Source organism: Vulpes lagopus, chromosome 2 (assembly GCF_018345385.1).
Source record: "Vulpes lagopus strain Blue_001 chromosome 2, ASM1834538v1, whole genome shotgun sequence".
Lineage (NCBI taxonomy): Eukaryota > Metazoa > Chordata > Mammalia > Carnivora > Canidae > Vulpes > Vulpes lagopus.
The window spans coordinates 35,044,312-35,062,178 of NC_054825.1; the positions used below are offsets into that span (position 1 = coordinate 35,044,312).

Here is a 17,867-nt window from a genome sequence, read left to right on the forward strand (position 1 = left end):
CCAGCTTATATTCCCACCAATAGTGCACAAGGGATCATGTTTCTTTACATCCCCACTAACACCTGTTGTTTCTTTCTTTCTTTTTTTCTTTTTTTTTTTTAAAGTTTTATGTACTTATTTGTCAGAGAAAGAGAGCATAAGCAGGGGGATCAGCAGGCAAATGCAGCAAGGAACCTAACTTGGGACACCCTCCCAGGACCCTAGAAACATGACCTGAGCCGAAGGCAGATGCTTAACCAATTGAGCCACCTAGGTATCTCAATACCTGTTGTTTCTTTTGTTATTGATTTTAGCCATTCTGACAGCTGTGAGAGGATATCTCCTTGTAGTTTTGATTTGCATTTCCCTCATGATAAGTGATGTTGAGCATCTTTTTCTTTCTTTTTTGAGTGAGCAAGAGAAAGAATGTGCAGGAGGGTGGGGGGCAGAGGAAAAGGAGAGAGAGAAAATCCATGCTGGGCATGGAGCCTGATCCAGGGCTCGATTCACGACCCTGAGATCATGACCAGGGCCAAAATCAAGAGTTGGATGCTAGCTGACTGAGTCACCCAGGCTCCCCAATGATGAGCATCTTTTCATGGTCTGTTGGCTGTCTGAATGTCTTTTTTTTTTTTTTTTTTAAGATTTTATTTATTTATTTATGAGAGACTCACAGAGAGAGAGAGGCAGAGACACAGGCAGAGGGAGAAGCAGGTTCCATGCAGGGAGCCCAACATGGGACTGAATCCTGGGTCTCCAGGACCCGGCCCTGGGCCAAAGGCGGTGCTGAACTGCTGAGCCACCCGGACTGCCCAGAATGTCTTCTTTAGAGAAACAACTGTGCATGTCTTCTGCTCATTTTTCAATTGGATTATTTGGTTTTTTGGGTGGTGAGTTTTCTAAATTCTTCATACAGTTTGGATGCTAACCCTTTATTAGGTATTTCATTTACAAACATCTTCCCATTCTGTAGGGTGCCTTTTAGTTTTGTGGACTGTTTCCTTCTCTGTGGAAAAGCTTTTTGATATAGTCTCAACTATTTACTTTTGCTTGGAAAAGTCAGGAACATTTAAAAAAAAACATCCTGAATACTAGATAGTAACACATAATTATCTATTACCTCTGACCGATATAAGGCAGGAATCACAAATTTAAACACCAATTTAAAAAGAGAAAAGAAAAGCTTTACTTTTCTCAGATAAGAATCAAATACCAATTGTCCAAATGTAAAAAATCTAACAACTGAACTGACAGTATTTTGAAAATCTAATTGAAGTCATTAACTTACAGGAAGCAACCTGTCTACCTAGCAAGCTCAATTCTTTACAGTCTTCCTAGAATACCCAAAGTAAGTACACAGACTTACCGGTCAGCACTGCTTTGGCAGACGGGTCTGCTAAATCCAACGCTGTCCTTCCATCTGTATTTCGGATGGTTGGCTCAGCTCCATGCTGTAAGAGCACTGCAACATAGCAATACTACCTTTCAAAATGGTAATCATGACAATCTGATTTTAGTAAATCATCTCAAAAATTCTGGTCCAGGAGTCATCGAGTTATATAAAAGCCTTTCATATCCTGATAGTATGGTAAATGTTATATTTTAAAGATAAGAATATATAAAATATTGCATTATTTAATGTATAAGACACATTAAATAAATGTCCTCTAAGCTCAATGTCAGGTTTCCTTTGCTTTGTGACTAAGGACAGATAAGAGTATATAAGGAAATAAAAGGCTACTTTGCTTGAAAGCTTGTTCTCTCATTCCAAATGTGCACTTCCTATGTTAAAAAAAAAATGTCCGATCATAACAAAAATGGAATTTCTAAAGCTATAGATAGCCCAGGAATAGGGATCTGTGAAATTAAAAAAGGAAGAAAAAAAATCACACAGGTAAATTCTTTAAAAAAGAAAAAAAAATACTCTTAGGGTTAGGGTTAAGAAACCCCAAATCAAAACCATTATATTACATACTAAGCACATAAAAAAGAGAAGACTTGTGCTATATTCTGTACTGTTAATTGTTATATAAAGATATTCTACCACACTAAGTAAGGTGCTGGGGAAAGACTGGCAAATACATGCAGAAAGGGAAGCCTACCTCCTGTTCTTTGACAGGGTTATATTCCTTCCACTCTACTACTACCTGTAATAGTGCTAATAGAAATAAAATGTGAGCCTCATATGTAATTTAAATTTTTCTAGTAGCTACATTACACAAATAAAAACAAGTTAAATTATTTTAAACACCTATTATTCAACCCAATACACCCAAAGTATTATCATTTCAATAATCTATTTATATTGTGATCAATATAAAATTGAGATTTTTACATACCTTTTTTTTCAAAGTAAGGTATATAAATCTGGTATGTAAAAAGTTTATCTCAATCAATTAGCCATATTACAAGTCCTCAGCTACCATACTGGACAGCACAGACCTATATTTGGAAAATCTTACATTATTAAAACTGATCATTTATATGTCTGAGACTCGGGAACTAGAAAAGCAATATGAGGGAGTAGCAACTTAGGTGATACATATGAAAGGAGAATTGGGCAGAAGTTACTAGGTAATGTGTTTTGTATCTTTATAAATGATCTAACTTGAACTAAGCTAGGGGCCAGTATAGTGATCTGGGGCTCTGGGGTGAGAGAACAATTTTTTTTTTTTTTTTTTTTGAGAGAACAATTTTTAAGTTCAGCTTAGAGCACCTAGACTTTTTGTAGTGCAATGAGCTGATTTTTTTTATCTGTTTCAAGGATTTCAACTGTCTCCGTTTTGCATCAGGAAACAGAGCTAAGGTACAGAGAGTCTAAAATCCCTGACTGGTAGGCTCAGAAAAGTCAATACCAGATTAACAAAAACTCTCAAACAAGCAATCTTTTCAGTGATAATTTTCTGTCGGTGATCAGCCTGTCAGGCAAATCTCTATCATTTGTTAAAGCATTCTAAATGACTGATAATTTGTCCTTCAAATGCTTCTATACTTACCCTACCATTTCTATTCTATAACAACCTTACTTCATACCCTCATCATTTCTCATCTGGGTTATTCTAGTTTCCTAGCTGGTCTCCCTGATGCCATTCAACCTAGCCCCCTATCAGATCATTCTTTTGAAAATATACTACTCTCATCAGATTGTTTCTTTAGAAGTCTTCAGTAATTCCACACCTACATAACACTATCAAGCTCTCTAGCCCACAATTCAAAGCTCTTTATAAAGAAGTCTACCTACCTTTTCAATCTTTCTCCCACTACTTTCCTAGAAAGATTTCAGGAAGGAGCAATTTGACTCCAACCAAGTCACAGTATTCAGTTCCCTCTAACACTTCTGTTCACTTCCACCATGACTTTATCTGGTTGTGTGTCTTATCTCCCAAGAGAATTAAATTTCTAGAGAACAGGAATTTTGTATTCTCTTCTTTAAAGAACTTGAGCTTAATATCATATAAAAACAGACATCCAGTAAGTAAAGGTTGTATTAAATCAGTGTTCTTTAGTATTTAAATTCAGCCTGGCAGAATTTGATCATATTAACAAACGAATCCAATTTAGATTAAGAATAGTTACAAACTGTTGTAGGAAAGTTCTGGAAAGTAAATAGTCTTACCAATGCAAACATCAATTTTTCCTTTAATTGCAGCTTCATGGAGGGGGGTATAATTCCAATTATCACGAGCATTTGGGTCTGCACCATGTCGCAAAAGGAGACTGACTACTTCAGCGTGACCAAAAGAACATGCATTATGAAGAGGAATAAGCCCTCCATCATCACGTGCTTGGACATTTGCACCATTCTGAAGCAAATATTCAACTACATCTTTCCTCCCAAAACCTAGAAGAAAACAAATTATCCACATTTTAGGTTGCCAAAGAAAATATATCAATCAGTATTGATAAGTATTAGCCATGCTAAAATTAAAATGTCTTTGGCTGAAGAAAAGATTCAACAATTCAAAAAGTAACTGATGAAAAGAGGCTCTGAAATATATCACTAACTAATCTTAATGAGAAAGCCAAAGGTCCCTCCCATGGTTAGGTAATACAGCTGATCCTTGAACAACATGAGTTTGAACTGCATGGGTCCACTAATCAGCAGATGTTTTATGGTACTATAAATGTATTTTTTCTTCATTATTATTGTAAGAATATAGTATATAGTACATATACAAAATATGTATTACTTGACTATTATCAGTAAGGCTTCTGTGGTCACCAGGAGACTTTTAGCAGGTTTTTTTTTTAAAGATTTTATTTATTTATTAATGAGAGACCCAGGAAGAGAGAGAGAATGGCAGAGACAGGCAGAGGGAGAAGCAGGCTCCATGCAGGGAGCCAGACATGGGACTCAATCCCGGGTCTCGAGGATCACGCCCTGGACTGAAGGCAGCACTAAACCGCTGAGCCACCCAGACTGCTGGACTATTAGTAGTTAAGTTTTTGGGGAGTCAAAAGTTATATGCGGATTTCTGAATGCACAGGGGTCAACACTCCAATCCTCACATTGTTCAAGGGTCAACTGTACTACTAACTTCAGGGAAAGGTTATGAAGTAGATGACTAAAAGCCCAAAGTTCAAATGTTTCCCACTCTATAAAAGCATTTTTTTAAAAAGATTTTATTTATTCAGGAGAGACAGAGAGAGAGAGGGGGGCAGAGACACAGGCAGAGGAAGAAGCAGGCTCCCTATGGGGAGCCTGCTGTGGGACCTGATCCCGGGACCTTGGGGGATCACACCTCAAGCCAAAGGCAGACACTCAACCACTGAGTCATCCAGGCATCCCACTATAATAGCATTTCTAATTGGAAATATAGAGTTCTGCATATTTAGTGTGCATACATTTTCAGATGTTCTAAGTATAACTCTTGCTAGAATTATACATCTATCCCATAAAATAGTTCCAGTAAATTGGGGGACTATGAGAGAGCAACAAAAGAAACCTGCTTACAGTTTATATTTGTCTATGCAGTGAAGATAAAAGTGATCCTAGGAAAAAGTGTGATGTCCGGTGTCTTCAAAGGAACCCCAACTTTATCACATGCACAACACAAGCAACTTTTTTCTAGGTAGGAAGCCTCCTTTAGAAAACCATGTCCTGCAGTTCTGCTGTAACTGCCCCCATATCAAACAAAATGAAAAAGTCCTACAACTCACTTATACTGGTTTACAGACTTAGTACCAATGAATTTCAACCTTTTATCATTCCAACTTAAAACCTTTTTACCACTAAAAAAAAAAAAAAAAGAATTTCAGGAATATCTTAAAGCAGATGGGGAAGTATATGTGTGTGTTAGGAGAGAGAGGCCTTTCTCACTCATCTAAAGTTTTACCCCAATATTCTTAAAACCACCAAGGCTGAATACTGTTTTTCTAAGACTGGAGTAGAAGCTGAATGAGAAAGCAGATTTTTTTTAAGGTGTATGTCCAGGACAGGCCTACTTGCAACTGAGGGAAGAATCAGATGGGTGGAAACATTAACTGGATTCTTTGTTTTGTTTTAATATTGCCAGGCTCCATGTCACAAAGATGAGTATCTTTGTATCTCTGATTCTATTCTTCCTATTCTTAGCTCACAATTAAGATGTGGAGAAACAAAAGAGCCAATAATTTCAATACAATATGACTACAATAACAGAGGTATCTATAAAATGCTACTAGAGTCCAAAGAAGGGAATGCCTTAATTGGGGGAAAGCAGAGAATAGGAAGGACTATCTAAGGAGATTCCAGCAATGACATCTGAGCTGAAGGCTTATAGAAAAATTAAGGGGTCATTAGGAGAATGAGGAAAGGAAAGGTGAGGGGAAGATCAGAGCAGGGGAAGAGAACTGCAGTCTAAGCAGAAGAAACAATGTACACAAGTGTGGAAGAATGAAAGAGTAAACATTCATAAAAGGACACAGAATGCCAATTAGGCAAATGCTAGATATAGAAGAACCTTTTATATGTTATGCTAAGGTAGCATCTGAATTTTGTCTTATCGAATAGTGAATTGTGTGTGTGTTTTTTTAAAGATTTTATTTATTTATTCATGAGAAAGAGAGACAGAGAGAGAGAGAAGCAGAGGGAGAAGCAGGCTCCATGCAGGGACCCCGACACGGGACTCGATCCTGGGTCTCCAGGATCATGCCCTGGGCTGAAGGCGGCGCTAAACCGCTGAGCCACCGGGGCTGCCTGTGAATTGTGTTTTTAAAACTGTTTTCAGGCAGATTTTAATGGAATCATATTTTGTCCTTACAAAAATTGAGATAAGGACACCTGAGTGACTCAGTAGTTGAGCATCTACCTTCAGCTCACAGCATGATCCTGGGGCCAGGGATCAAGTCCCACATCGGGCTCCCTGCATGGAGCTTGCTTCTCCCTCTGCCTGTGTCTCTGCCTCTCTCTCTCTCTCTCTCTCTCTCTGTCTCTCATGAATATACAATCTTAGAAAAAAATGAGATATAATTGACACAAAACATTATTAGTTTCAGGCACACAACATAATTAAATACTTACATATACTGTCAAGTGATCATCACATTAAGTCTAGTTAACATCCATCACCACACAAAATTGCACGTTTTCTTGTGATGAGAACTTTTAAGATCTACTCTCTTAGCAACTTTCAAATATATAGAGATTAACTACAGTCACCATACTGTACAATACATCCTCAGGACTTACTTATTTTGTAACTGGAAACTTGTATCTTTGGACCACCTTCACCCACGTACCCACCCCTCATTTCCCACTTCCGGCAACCACCAATCTGTTCTACGAGTTTGTGTTTGTTTTATTTTGTAAGATACCACAAATAAGTGAAATCATACAATATTTCTTTCAAGTCAAAAATGCACTTAATACACCTAACCCACTGAACATCAATCATAGCTTAAACTAGCCCACCTTAAATGAGCTCAAGAACACTTAGTCCTCAGTTCTAAACCATCTAACACAAAGCCTATTTTATATTACAGTGTTGGGTATCTCATGTGATTTATTGGATAGTATACTGAAAGAGTAACATAATGTTGTATGTGTTAGTACAGCATGGCTTTAAGTGAAATGGTTGTTCACCCTCCTGATTGCAAGGCTGACTGGGGTTGCAGCTCAATGCCCTCGTCTAGCATCATGAGTACTGTACTGCATAGTGCCAGCCCGGGAAAAGATCAATATTCAAAATCTGAAGTATGGATTCTACTGAATGCATACCACTTTTGCACCATTGTAAAATCATACAATCATAAGTCAAACCATCATCAGCTGGAGATCTATCTTCCTCTCTCATGGATAGTTGTTACCAATTTTTTGCTACTGTACACAATGTTGCCAGAAGTAACTAAAGAGAACAGAAAACTGACAGTATCTGGTAACTTCTTTAATTTGGGGACAGAGAAGGAATGGGGGTTAACTATCAAATCTCTGAGAAACAAAACAAAATAGGTTTTGTGGGTAAAGATGATTTGGTTTTGGAAATGCTTAGTAAGGTGCTTGTGGATCAAATACCACGGAGAAAGTTCTGCAGATCCAGACTCATGAAACCAGTATTAACCAGAGCTGTGACCATCAAGATGGCATTTGAAGCCATGCATGAAAATAAATGAGGCTGACTACAAAGCACTAGTTTTCTTCCTGTTGTGTGGAAAGAAGTGGACTTTCTATCAAAAATCTATCCTTTCTCATCTTGTACTTTAGTCCCTTCACACTTTCTCAAGGTCTTTGTTCTCTCCCTACTCCCAACAATCTCTCCCTTTCTACTAGATCATTCCTGACAGTCAGTAAACATGTTCTACATCTTCCATTTTATAAAAAATATTCTCCGTAAATTCAAATTTCCATTTCACTGCTCCCCTGCATAATCAAATCTCTAAAACCTGTCATCAATTCTATCTCCTATTCACTGTTCTTCTAAATCTAATCTGGCTTCTGCTTTTTCCCTTACAACTGCTTTCATCAAGGTCATTTAAAATCTCCATGTTGCCAAATCCAAAGGACACGTCTGTCTTCATTTGACTAGACCTCTTAACAACATCTGGCAACTAAGTACTCCCTCCTTTGCTGAAACAGCCTCTCTAAAATTTCCATTTCATCATATGCTCCTGGTTTTCCTTCTGTTTCATCCATTCATTTACCAAATGATCAGGGAATATGTACTATGTGACAGACATTTTTTGGTGCTGGGACATGCTAGTGAACAAGAGACCAAATCCCTGCCTTTGAGGAACTTCTATTCTAGGGAGATGGGGGGGGGGAGATGAGCAATAAATACAAAAAATAAATGTCAGAAGGTAACAGGAAAAAGCAGAATAAGGAGTGATCAGGGTGTGTGTATGGAGGTGGGTTATAAAGCTGAATAGGGAGGTCATCACAGGTGTTGTTGAAATGGTAACATTTGATCAAGACTTGAAAGACAGAAAGTTAGCCTTACCAACTGTTAGCCAACAGGAAGGCCAGAGTGACCAAAGCGGAGTGAGAAAGCAGCAGCAAAGTAGGAGAGGAGGTTAGAAGTAATGGGGGCCAGATCTAGAGGCTCGAGGACCACTCTAAGAATCTGGTGGCAAATGTCAGAATAATTAGTGGCAGATTCCAGATACTCTGAAGGTAGAGCCAGCAGTGTTTCTCAAGGATTAGATTTGGGATGAGGGTAGGGGTGAAAAGGTGAGAGTGTGAGAGAGAAGTCATGGATGATTTTTGGACTAAGAAACAGGAGTGGAGCTGGCATCAACTTAGATGGGGAAGGCTGCAGACAAAACAGGTTAGTGGCAGAAGAGGAGCTGTTCAAACCTTGGAGAGTTCTTATCTATCTGATGAGGCCTTCTTGCCTTCCCTACCCAATTTCTAAACATCAGCATTCCTCAAGACTCAGTTCTCTATCCCTTCTTCCCTTTTTAAATGATCTCATCTACTCCCCTGGCATTAAGTACCATTTAGATACACAACCTCCAAATTTAAATCTCCCGTCTAGTTAGATTTCTCACCTGAATTCCAGACAGTTTACTGGACATATCTCCACCTGGATAATTCAAAGGCACCGCAAACTCAGTATGTTCCCAAATTACTCTTCATTTCCAATGACCCTTGCTCTGACCCAAACACTACTGTCTCTGAACTATTGCAACAGTCTCCTAATTGGGCCTCTCCATTTTTGTCCCCAGTGACCTTTTAAAAACAATAATCATGAGGCGCCTGGGTAGTTCAGTCAGTTAAGCATCCAATTTTTGATGTCAGCTCCGGTCTCAATCTCAGGATTGTGAGTTCAGGCCCCACACTGGGCTCTACACTGTGTGGAGCCTACATTACAAAACAACAACAACAAAAAACAAAAACCAAATCATCATCAAGTTATTTAAATTAAACCATGATACAATGATATATGTAATCAACATATTATCAATGATATAATATTTCTTTAAATACTTCATTGGCTTCCCAGTAATGCTCACAGAATAAAAATTCAATCACTCTACTGTGTCCTACAAGGCCTGCTGCATGAACTGGCTCTTATTTACTTCTCTAACTTTATTTCATATCACTCTTCACTTTCCGAACTATGATCTAGCTTTCTTTCAGATTTTCAAGTATGCCATCGTTACTTCAGGAATTTGGTACATGCTGCCTTTCTGCTTGGACTGCTCCTCCCCTGTTCTCTGCATTTCTTACTACTCACTGTAGTCTCTCACTATTCATTCCTTCCACTTACTGTCTAATCTGTTTAAATGTCACCACCTTAAGGAGGCCATTCCTGACCATCCTACCTAAAGCAGTCCATTCTACCCACTGGTATTACTTCCTATCTCCCTCTCTTCTCTGCTAGCATGCAAAATGCAGAAAAATGGGGATTTTTGTCTTTGTTGTTCATGGCAATGTTCCCTGGCACTAAAATTCGAATTTACTATTTACTTATCAAGCCTGGATTGTTAAGTTCCATAAAAGGCAGGAACCATGTCTTAGTTTATCATTACTTTCCCAGTGTCCTTCACACTGTGTGGCACATAGCAATTTATTGATCTTTATTGAATTAATATATCATAGTAGGAGAAAAGGAGGCTGAGAAGTAAAATTAAGAAAGAATGAGACTGCAGAAGCCAAGAGGGAAATTTTTAAGGAGAAAAAGGCCAAAATCTCTTGCCACTATGCTCTGACTTGAGTCTTCCTTATCTTTGCTTGGGCATCATTGATTTTATTGTCCTCTCCAAGTTAAGCCATCCACAGTTGCACCAATTAATGGTTCTGCTATCCCAGTCATTCAGCACTCACATGGAGGAAATGCTTTTGGAAAAGAACTCTTAAACTGGAGAGTAAGAGAAAAGTAATCAGAACAAAGAAAAATTAGAAAAAGTACCTCTTCTTTTGGAAAGTTACTCGATGTGCCCAAGCACTTTTAGAAGGATTACTATTTCTTTGGTGGTTAATCAACACATCTGAAGTAATCAAAATGGTGACTCACAGGCTAACTTCTCAAAAAAGACGAGATGGACACAGACATAACTTTAGTTGAACACGTAGTTGTTGCAATAGATAGTGTCAATTAGGAAGGTAACTGTCCTAAAGAATTGGTGATCTAGCTGAAGAAAGGTCAAATAGTAGCCTTTTGTTAAAATATCATTTGGGAAGAGAAGAGGGTTGCTTAAAACCAGAGTTAAGGGATTCAATATTGACACGTGAATGAATACTAGACTGAATACTAAAACTGAAGTTTTAGCTGGGGAGAAGATATGGGTGGAAAGGGTCAAGTTATTATATCTACATAGTTACCAACAGTCCAAGACATAGGTGACAAGTTCCATAACTCTGTACCAACATGATTCCCTGGCCATTAGATCACTGAAACCTGTCTGGAAACTGACAGCACAAATGAGCACATTTTTAAAGTCACATCGTAATAACTATGTGAGTGGAGGTCAATGTTGCTATCCTCAGAGAGATGAAGAGTCTAAAGGTACACTTTGGCTTGAAAAACAAAATTATTTGGAGGGGATCAGTAGGTAGTTTTTGCCAAACTCCCAAAATTTATTGTTGGGAGTTTGGTAAAACTTTTAGATTTAAAATGCTTCCTAAACTCTAAAGTCTAATCTTTGATGAAATCCTCATTCTTACGGTCTCAAGAACAATTCAAAGTCTTCTGGTAAGTAGTCTTTAAAAAAAAAAAAATTCTTTGCAGGTATATATATATATATTTTTAATTTTTATTTATTTATGATAGGCACACAGTGAGAGACAGAGAGAGGCAGAGACACAGGCAGAGGGAGAAGCAGGCTCCATGCACCGGGAGCCCGAAGTGAGATTCGATCCCAGATCTCCAGGATCGCGCCCTGGGCCAGAGGCAGGCGCTAAACTGCTGCGCCACCCAGGATCCCTGCAGGTATATTTTGATTATGTTCTCACTAGCCAGGTAAAAACATGAGAAGGCATATCCTTATAAGAGTTAATGCCAATCTCCAAATCCTAAGGATCTCTTTACAAAGGTATCAGAAGCCTAAAGTTAGTCATAGCTGCTCAGGATACACTGCAGCCTATTTTATAATTAGGGAACAGCACTCATCTTCAAATACTGCTCCACATTTGAAAATACTGATGAAATTATAGAGTTTGAATTCACTAAAAAGCACCAACAGGGAAACAAAACAGGCTTACTTGGAAAGTAAATTTGCTGATCAATAAACTGTGTCACTTAACAGTAGATATTATGTCCTGCTCATTTCTGTTCACTGGCCAAAGCCAGTATCTGGCATATATCAGGACTTGATCAATATTTGTTTAGTACAGTCTATTACTTTGTTGAAACAGTAAGCAAATGACCCTCACAAGAGAATATGCAGTTGATGATTTGTTACCATTATAGAGTCTATATAATTTTTTTCTCATCAAATTTCACTACAATCTAGGTGTCGTCAGTTTCAGGACTATTGCCAACCATGACTATTGTTAACAATATCTTATTTTGCTACTATTACTAAAACATGTTTTCATCTGAATGGCTTCCAAAAAGCAGTAGACGTCACAACAGAAAAACCAATTTGGACTCTGAGGAAGTTTTCACCAGAGAGCTGTGACCACATCCCCCTTTTTTTACAGTCCAAAAATGGGATGGGCCATTGATATAACTCATCCAACAGAAATAACAGTGATGTCTAGGCTGGTGTCACACAGGGCTTTGCCAAAAGGAAAAGCTCAGAAACAGAAAATGTAAACAAATGCCATGAGACAGAGAAGGGTCTTGCAGTCTGGGAATTGGGAATATGTAATCAAGCAGTCTTCAGCTTTAACTTATACAGCTAGGACTCATCAGATTTTTCTAAGGGATGTCATTTTAAACCTCTCATTTACTATTAACCTTAGTTTACTAAGATCCAGAAAAGGGGGACCCCTGGGTAGCTCAGCGGTTGAGTGTCTGCCTTCTGCTCAGGGCATGATCCTGGGGTACCTGGATAGAGTCCTGCATCAGGCTCCCTGCATGGAGCCTGCTTCTCCCTCTGCTTATGTCTCTGCCTCTATGTATCTCATGAATAAATAAATAAAATATTTTTTAAAAATCCAGAAAAAGTATCTTCCATATATACTTCTTTAGAATGAGGAATACAAGGAATAAGGTTTTGCCCAGCTCAAACTGGGACAGATGAGGAGAAACTTGGAAAAGAATGCCAATGGCCTCTGGGTTGATCAAATCCTGACAATCTGAATGGGAAAGTACTGAAACAAGTACTCCAAACTAGTTATTATTGAGGTCAATTTCTAAATCCAACAAGATCTGGAGAAAGAGTTGTAGCTCAAGTCTTGATAATATAGGGGGAAAGCTGATAAATCAAGAAAGATTCTGAATTCTTAGACTGGTCTTTACTTGGTATTAGGGTTTTTGACTGATGCAGGATTTAATCATTTCCCACAACAAAAACAAATCCTGGAAACAATCTATAATTCTAGTCCTAGGTAAGGAATATGTGTCCATTTTGTGCATCTCCTGTAATTATAACATTGGCCTACAGTCAAAAGGTAGGAAATGCTATTGAAATGTTTTTGGAGATCTTGGACAGCACCATTTTGGGAAAGGATGTCAATGGCAATCACAAAGGCTATGATATCTTTGGTAGCTGAATCTTAAAACATTCAAATTGAGGTAAACATTCTACTGTCTTAGACCAGCCCAAGATTCTGCCCTTTTGGTCCATTTGCCCACCCTTTCTACAACATCTCCAAAAGATGTCAATCCAACCACTGTTTGGACACTTCCAGCCAATTCCACAGTCGAACAGACGTTAAAGGCAGTGTGACTTCTTGTAACCTTTCACCTACTGGCCTTGGTTTTGATTGCCCAAGCCAAGCCACACAAATCATATCCATTTTCCACTTCACTTTTCTACTCGTCTTCTACACATGTAAAGACAGTGGCATTATCTAACCTTAGTCTTCTTTCATTTCTTAAGTAACTAATTTTCTTATCTGTTGCTTTTATAATAAATTCCAGATGTTTTAATTCCACTTCCCTCCTCTAAATAAAAAACAAAACCAGGAGCACCTGGGTAGCTCAGTTGGTTGAGCTGCCAGACTCTTCATTTCAGCACAGGGTCATTAGATTGAGCCCCACACTTGGTGGGGAGTCTGCTTGAGATTCTCCCTTTCCCTCTGCCCCTCTCCTGGCTCGCATGCTTTTCCCTCTCTCTCAAATAAATAAATTTAAAAACAAAAACAGGAGACGCCTGGGTGGCTGAGTGTCTGCCTTTGGATCAGGTCATAATCTTGGTGTCGGGTCCTGCATCAGGCTCCCCAGAGGGAGCCTGCTTCTCCCTCTGCCTGTGTCTCTGTCTTCCCTCCGTGTCTCTCATGAATAAATAAACAATCTTAAAAACAAAACAAACACCAACCATCCCAAAACCCTCTTATATGTAATTTATACAACTGAATATAACTGAAATTCAGTCTAATACTATGCAGATGTCTGAATAGCATATAAATATAAAAATAAATGTTACCTTCTTTAGCTAGAACTGTACAATGCAAGCTCTTTTCACCTTGTCATTCTCCAATAACATATGAATATGTACCCCATCTCTTTCCACCATCTCTATATGTGAATTCCTTAAACCCAATAAACGTTTTACCTATTTCTCTACTGAACGATACTTCTCTGCACACCCCAAAGACTGAGGCCATGGAATTCTATCACCACCCCAAACCCCAATGGAAGATTCTAGAGAATGCTATGTATTTCTTTTTTTGGCTATGACAGACAACATGACTTTCTCCCAAAGTTTCTCTTCTTTATTTTTCAGAAATAAATTCAGATAACCAATCTCCTTTACTGAAACCTGCTGTTTTCTAAGGGATTATACTGTTAAGAATTTCAGATGCTATTGCTTTTAGCAAAATTAGAGCTGCAGCCTCCCTATCCATCAACCTGCCTCTACAAGTTTTGTGATATATTACAAAAAAAATCATATCCTCTGTGTGTGGTGGGGGATTGAACAGAAAACAATTTTTCTCATAAGAAATGGCTTCTGAAGGGGCACCTGGGTGGCTCAGTCCGTTAGGTGTCCAACTCTTGATTTTGGCTCAGGTCATGATCTCAGAGTCATGAGTTCAAGCCCCACTTTGGGGTCAAGCTCAAGGCAGAGTCTGCTTGAGATTCTCTCTCTTCCTCTGCCTCCCCCCACACTCTGTGCTCTCTCCCTGCTCTCTAAAATAAATAAATAAATGTTAAAAAAATGGCTTCTCAAATCATTTAGCTAGAAGAAATGCAATCTATTTTAATAATAAAAAACACCAAATTGAAGAAAAGTTCCTATTTATGTTCTTTTTCATTAACAGAACTTAACTCCTTGGGAGTGGACTACTGGGAGCAAATGACTATTCTTTAATTTAAACATTTTAGATGAAAAGACAGACTAAATTTTTTCTAAACTGTTCTCCTATCATGATTCATTTCCTTGCTGCACAGATCTCTCATTCTTATTCCTTGGAAATCAAAACAGAAAAGACAAAAATGTGTCCCCTCTTCCCATAAAACCTCCAAATAATTGGTTTAAAACAAACACCCCCCCCCCCCCCAAGCTTATCCTACAATGTACAAACACAAGAAACTGCTTGGTCAGGCAGTTTCACAGTCCCCACACCTACACTGAGTTTCCAATGGCATGTTTACATGCACGTTAATATGACTGACACTATCTACAGAAGATTATAAAATACATTTTCCACATATAAGAGAAAATGCAGCTGGATGAATTTATTTAAAAATTAAAATAGGTTCTCTCATTAATTAATAACTCAGACTGAATTTACAAAGCTAATTTTTTTAAGTTTCTTATATGCTTGGGTTTAAATGCAGGGCTTTTAACGCTCTTGTTTACTGTATGCCATTAGACATTTTTATTACTCTGCTTTTACACCTTGAATTATTGGTTGTATAACCTGTACCAGATAATTTGGGTAAATAGTGAGATAGGTTAGTTCCCAAAACAAATTTTCCATTTCAGTCTGAGCCACATCAAATCTATGTAAAAAAGTGCTTTGAAATGTTGGGACAGAACTAAGGGTAGGATGGTGGAGGAGGAACAAGGTCAATAAAAAGCTAATCCCATAACCTCTAAATATTACTATTTTCAGATATGAACTCATTAATACACCAAATTCTTGAAAGGTAGCAACTAAGATCTTGCTTAGCTATTTTTATCCCACAGATCAAGTGAACAGAATCTAAGTAACACTACCCTTTGGATTACTTATCAGTTATGATAGTTTGCCAAATCAGTTGTTTAAATGTTGACTACACGGCTAAACAGGACAATCCAAAATAGCTGAGAAAAGATAGCACTGATCACCAAAATTTTAAGCAAAATGGCAAACAGGTGAGATTTGACTTCAGTGTTTTTCTCCTTTCCCTCTCTGCTACCCACAGGCTGTTTCTAGCTATCTCACCCAACTTCCCTCTTAAAAAGGCTCCTTAACAGGAACCTGACAAAATTGTAACTGATAAAGCATACCTTCTAGTATTCAGATTTTAAAATAAGGACAAGTTAAAGCAAACAAATCAAGTAAAAGCAATGTCTGTGAACAAGGAAATTTTTCTTACACTTTCTCTCATTGTGCCTACTCCAAAAGACTGGAACGCTTTAAAGGGTATCATTTTACATTTAGAAATTTTACATTTTCGAAAAAGTATTTTAAACAATCATGTAATACAAAATGAAAAAACAAGATTATTACAAGCATGAGAACCTACTCCCATTTTCAATCAGGATATAGTTAGAATCTCTTCTCCAAGTGAGAAGTATAAACGCTTTATGGAAATATACGGTCTCACCCCAGTTCTTTTAGATTCTTCAATTAAACTTAAAACCTTTATATCACAAAGTCAATCTAGTAAATATTAAAGCAAAAGTAATTCGAACGATCTAAATCTCAGAATAAGGCGAGGTTGGCCCCAACTTTAATTCTAGGTCTAAGCTAAAGTACCTGCACTACCTTTTCCTCTCATCTGCCACTAGTATATGTAGCAGCCACGACCCACCCACACCCACCTTAAGTTGGATCTCAGTTCACCCAAACGACTACTTGCAGTTCTAGACTCTCCAAAATCTTGCTAATGACCTACTACCCCGCTAAACCCGTTAACACTAACGTGTCAATGGCTAATTAAGCGACCCCGTAAATTACATCCTTGCATTTTACAAAGGCCTTTAAGACCTTAGCCCAAAGGACTGACAATAGTCATAGTGGAACTTGCAAGAAAGATAGATTTTGGAGATAATTGGCCTTTCAAATCACAAGGTCTAAGTTCCCTACTCTTTCTTGTGTATGGAAGCCTTTTTAGAGTAGCAAGACCGGAAGTTGGTACAGGTATTGTTGATACTAAACAAAGCAAAAAAAAAAAAAAAAAAAAATCCAGTTGAGTGGGGCACGCTCGCCCCCTAGCCCCAATCAACGAGAGCGGGGTGGCCAGCAGCGGAGTCCGAGGCGAACAGACGGGGGCAGAGGGGCAGAGTGTTTGGTTTCAGGCCTGAGAGCCGGGATGGGCAGGTGGGGTGCAGGGCGAGGCGAGGCCGGCGTGGGTCCCGGTTACCTGCGGCGAAGTGGAGCGGGGTGGATTTCCTGCCAGCCGTGTCGCGGCTGTTCACCTTCTCCGGGGTCACTAGTCTCTTGACTCGCTCCACGTCCCCGTTGCGGCACGCCTCGAACAGCTCGCGGGCGCCGGGCTCCACGGCCTCGGCCGCCGCGCCAGCGCAGGCCGCGCCCCCGCCGGCGCAGCGGCGGCCCGACATGATCCTGGCCGCCGCCGCCGCCAGCAGCAGCGCGAGCAACCGCAGCAGGAGCCCCGGCCCTGCGAGCAAGAGGGCGAGGCCCCCTGAAGGAGACGCGCACAGGGCCCGGGCCGCTCGGCTCCCTGCTGTCACCGGGTTCGGCGCAGTCCCATGGCCGCGCCACCGCCCGGCCCTCGCTCGGCCCCGCGACCCCCGGCTGCCCCTCGGTGGCGGAGGCAGCGCGAACCCGCCGTTCCAGCCCTGAAGCGACGCGGCAGCGGAAGCTGGCAAGGCCCCTCCTGCCAGGTCCGCTGAGCCCTGGGAGGGCAGGTGACGTGGTGCCGCGCGTGCGCACTGATCGGAGACCGGCCCGACCGATTTCCGCGCCGAGGCCGCGCGGAGGGGTTTGTGGGTAATGTGAGGCGAGGCTCTTTGGCGGCTGGAGGAGAAGGGGCTTCGTCCCACCGCCATCTTTGCAGTGGGTTTGGCTGAAGCCGGGTGGTTTTGTTTCGTTTTGTTAAGGCGTGGATTTCCCGAGCTGGAATTCCTTACTGTTATTACCCTGCAAAGAGCCTTTGGAAGTGTCCCCGCGATCTGGCGTATTGCTTTGGAATTCTCAGGGTGGAAATCCATTTTTCAACTTTCACAATCCCTTTCCTGGGGGGGGG

General features: G+C 39.8%; 1 protein-coding gene across 1 annotated transcript in view; it reads right to left on the reverse strand.

Annotated features, from left to right (window-relative positions):
* Positions 1 to 17,501, reverse strand: part of TNKS2 (tankyrase 2) — a 68,185-nt gene extending 50,684 nt beyond the window's left edge. Inside the window, exons 1-3 of the mRNA XM_041743090.1 lie at positions 17,022 to 17,501; positions 3,596 to 3,820; positions 1,346 to 1,441 (exon numbers count right to left, since the gene is read on the reverse strand). Coding sequence (XP_041599024.1) covers positions 1,346 to 1,441; positions 3,596 to 3,820; positions 17,022 to 17,220 — 520 coding nt within the window. The 5' untranslated portion in view covers positions 17,221 to 17,501. The remainder of the gene's footprint in view (positions 1 to 1,345; positions 1,442 to 3,595; positions 3,821 to 17,021) is intronic.
* Positions 17,502 to 17,867: the final 366 nt, after the last annotated feature.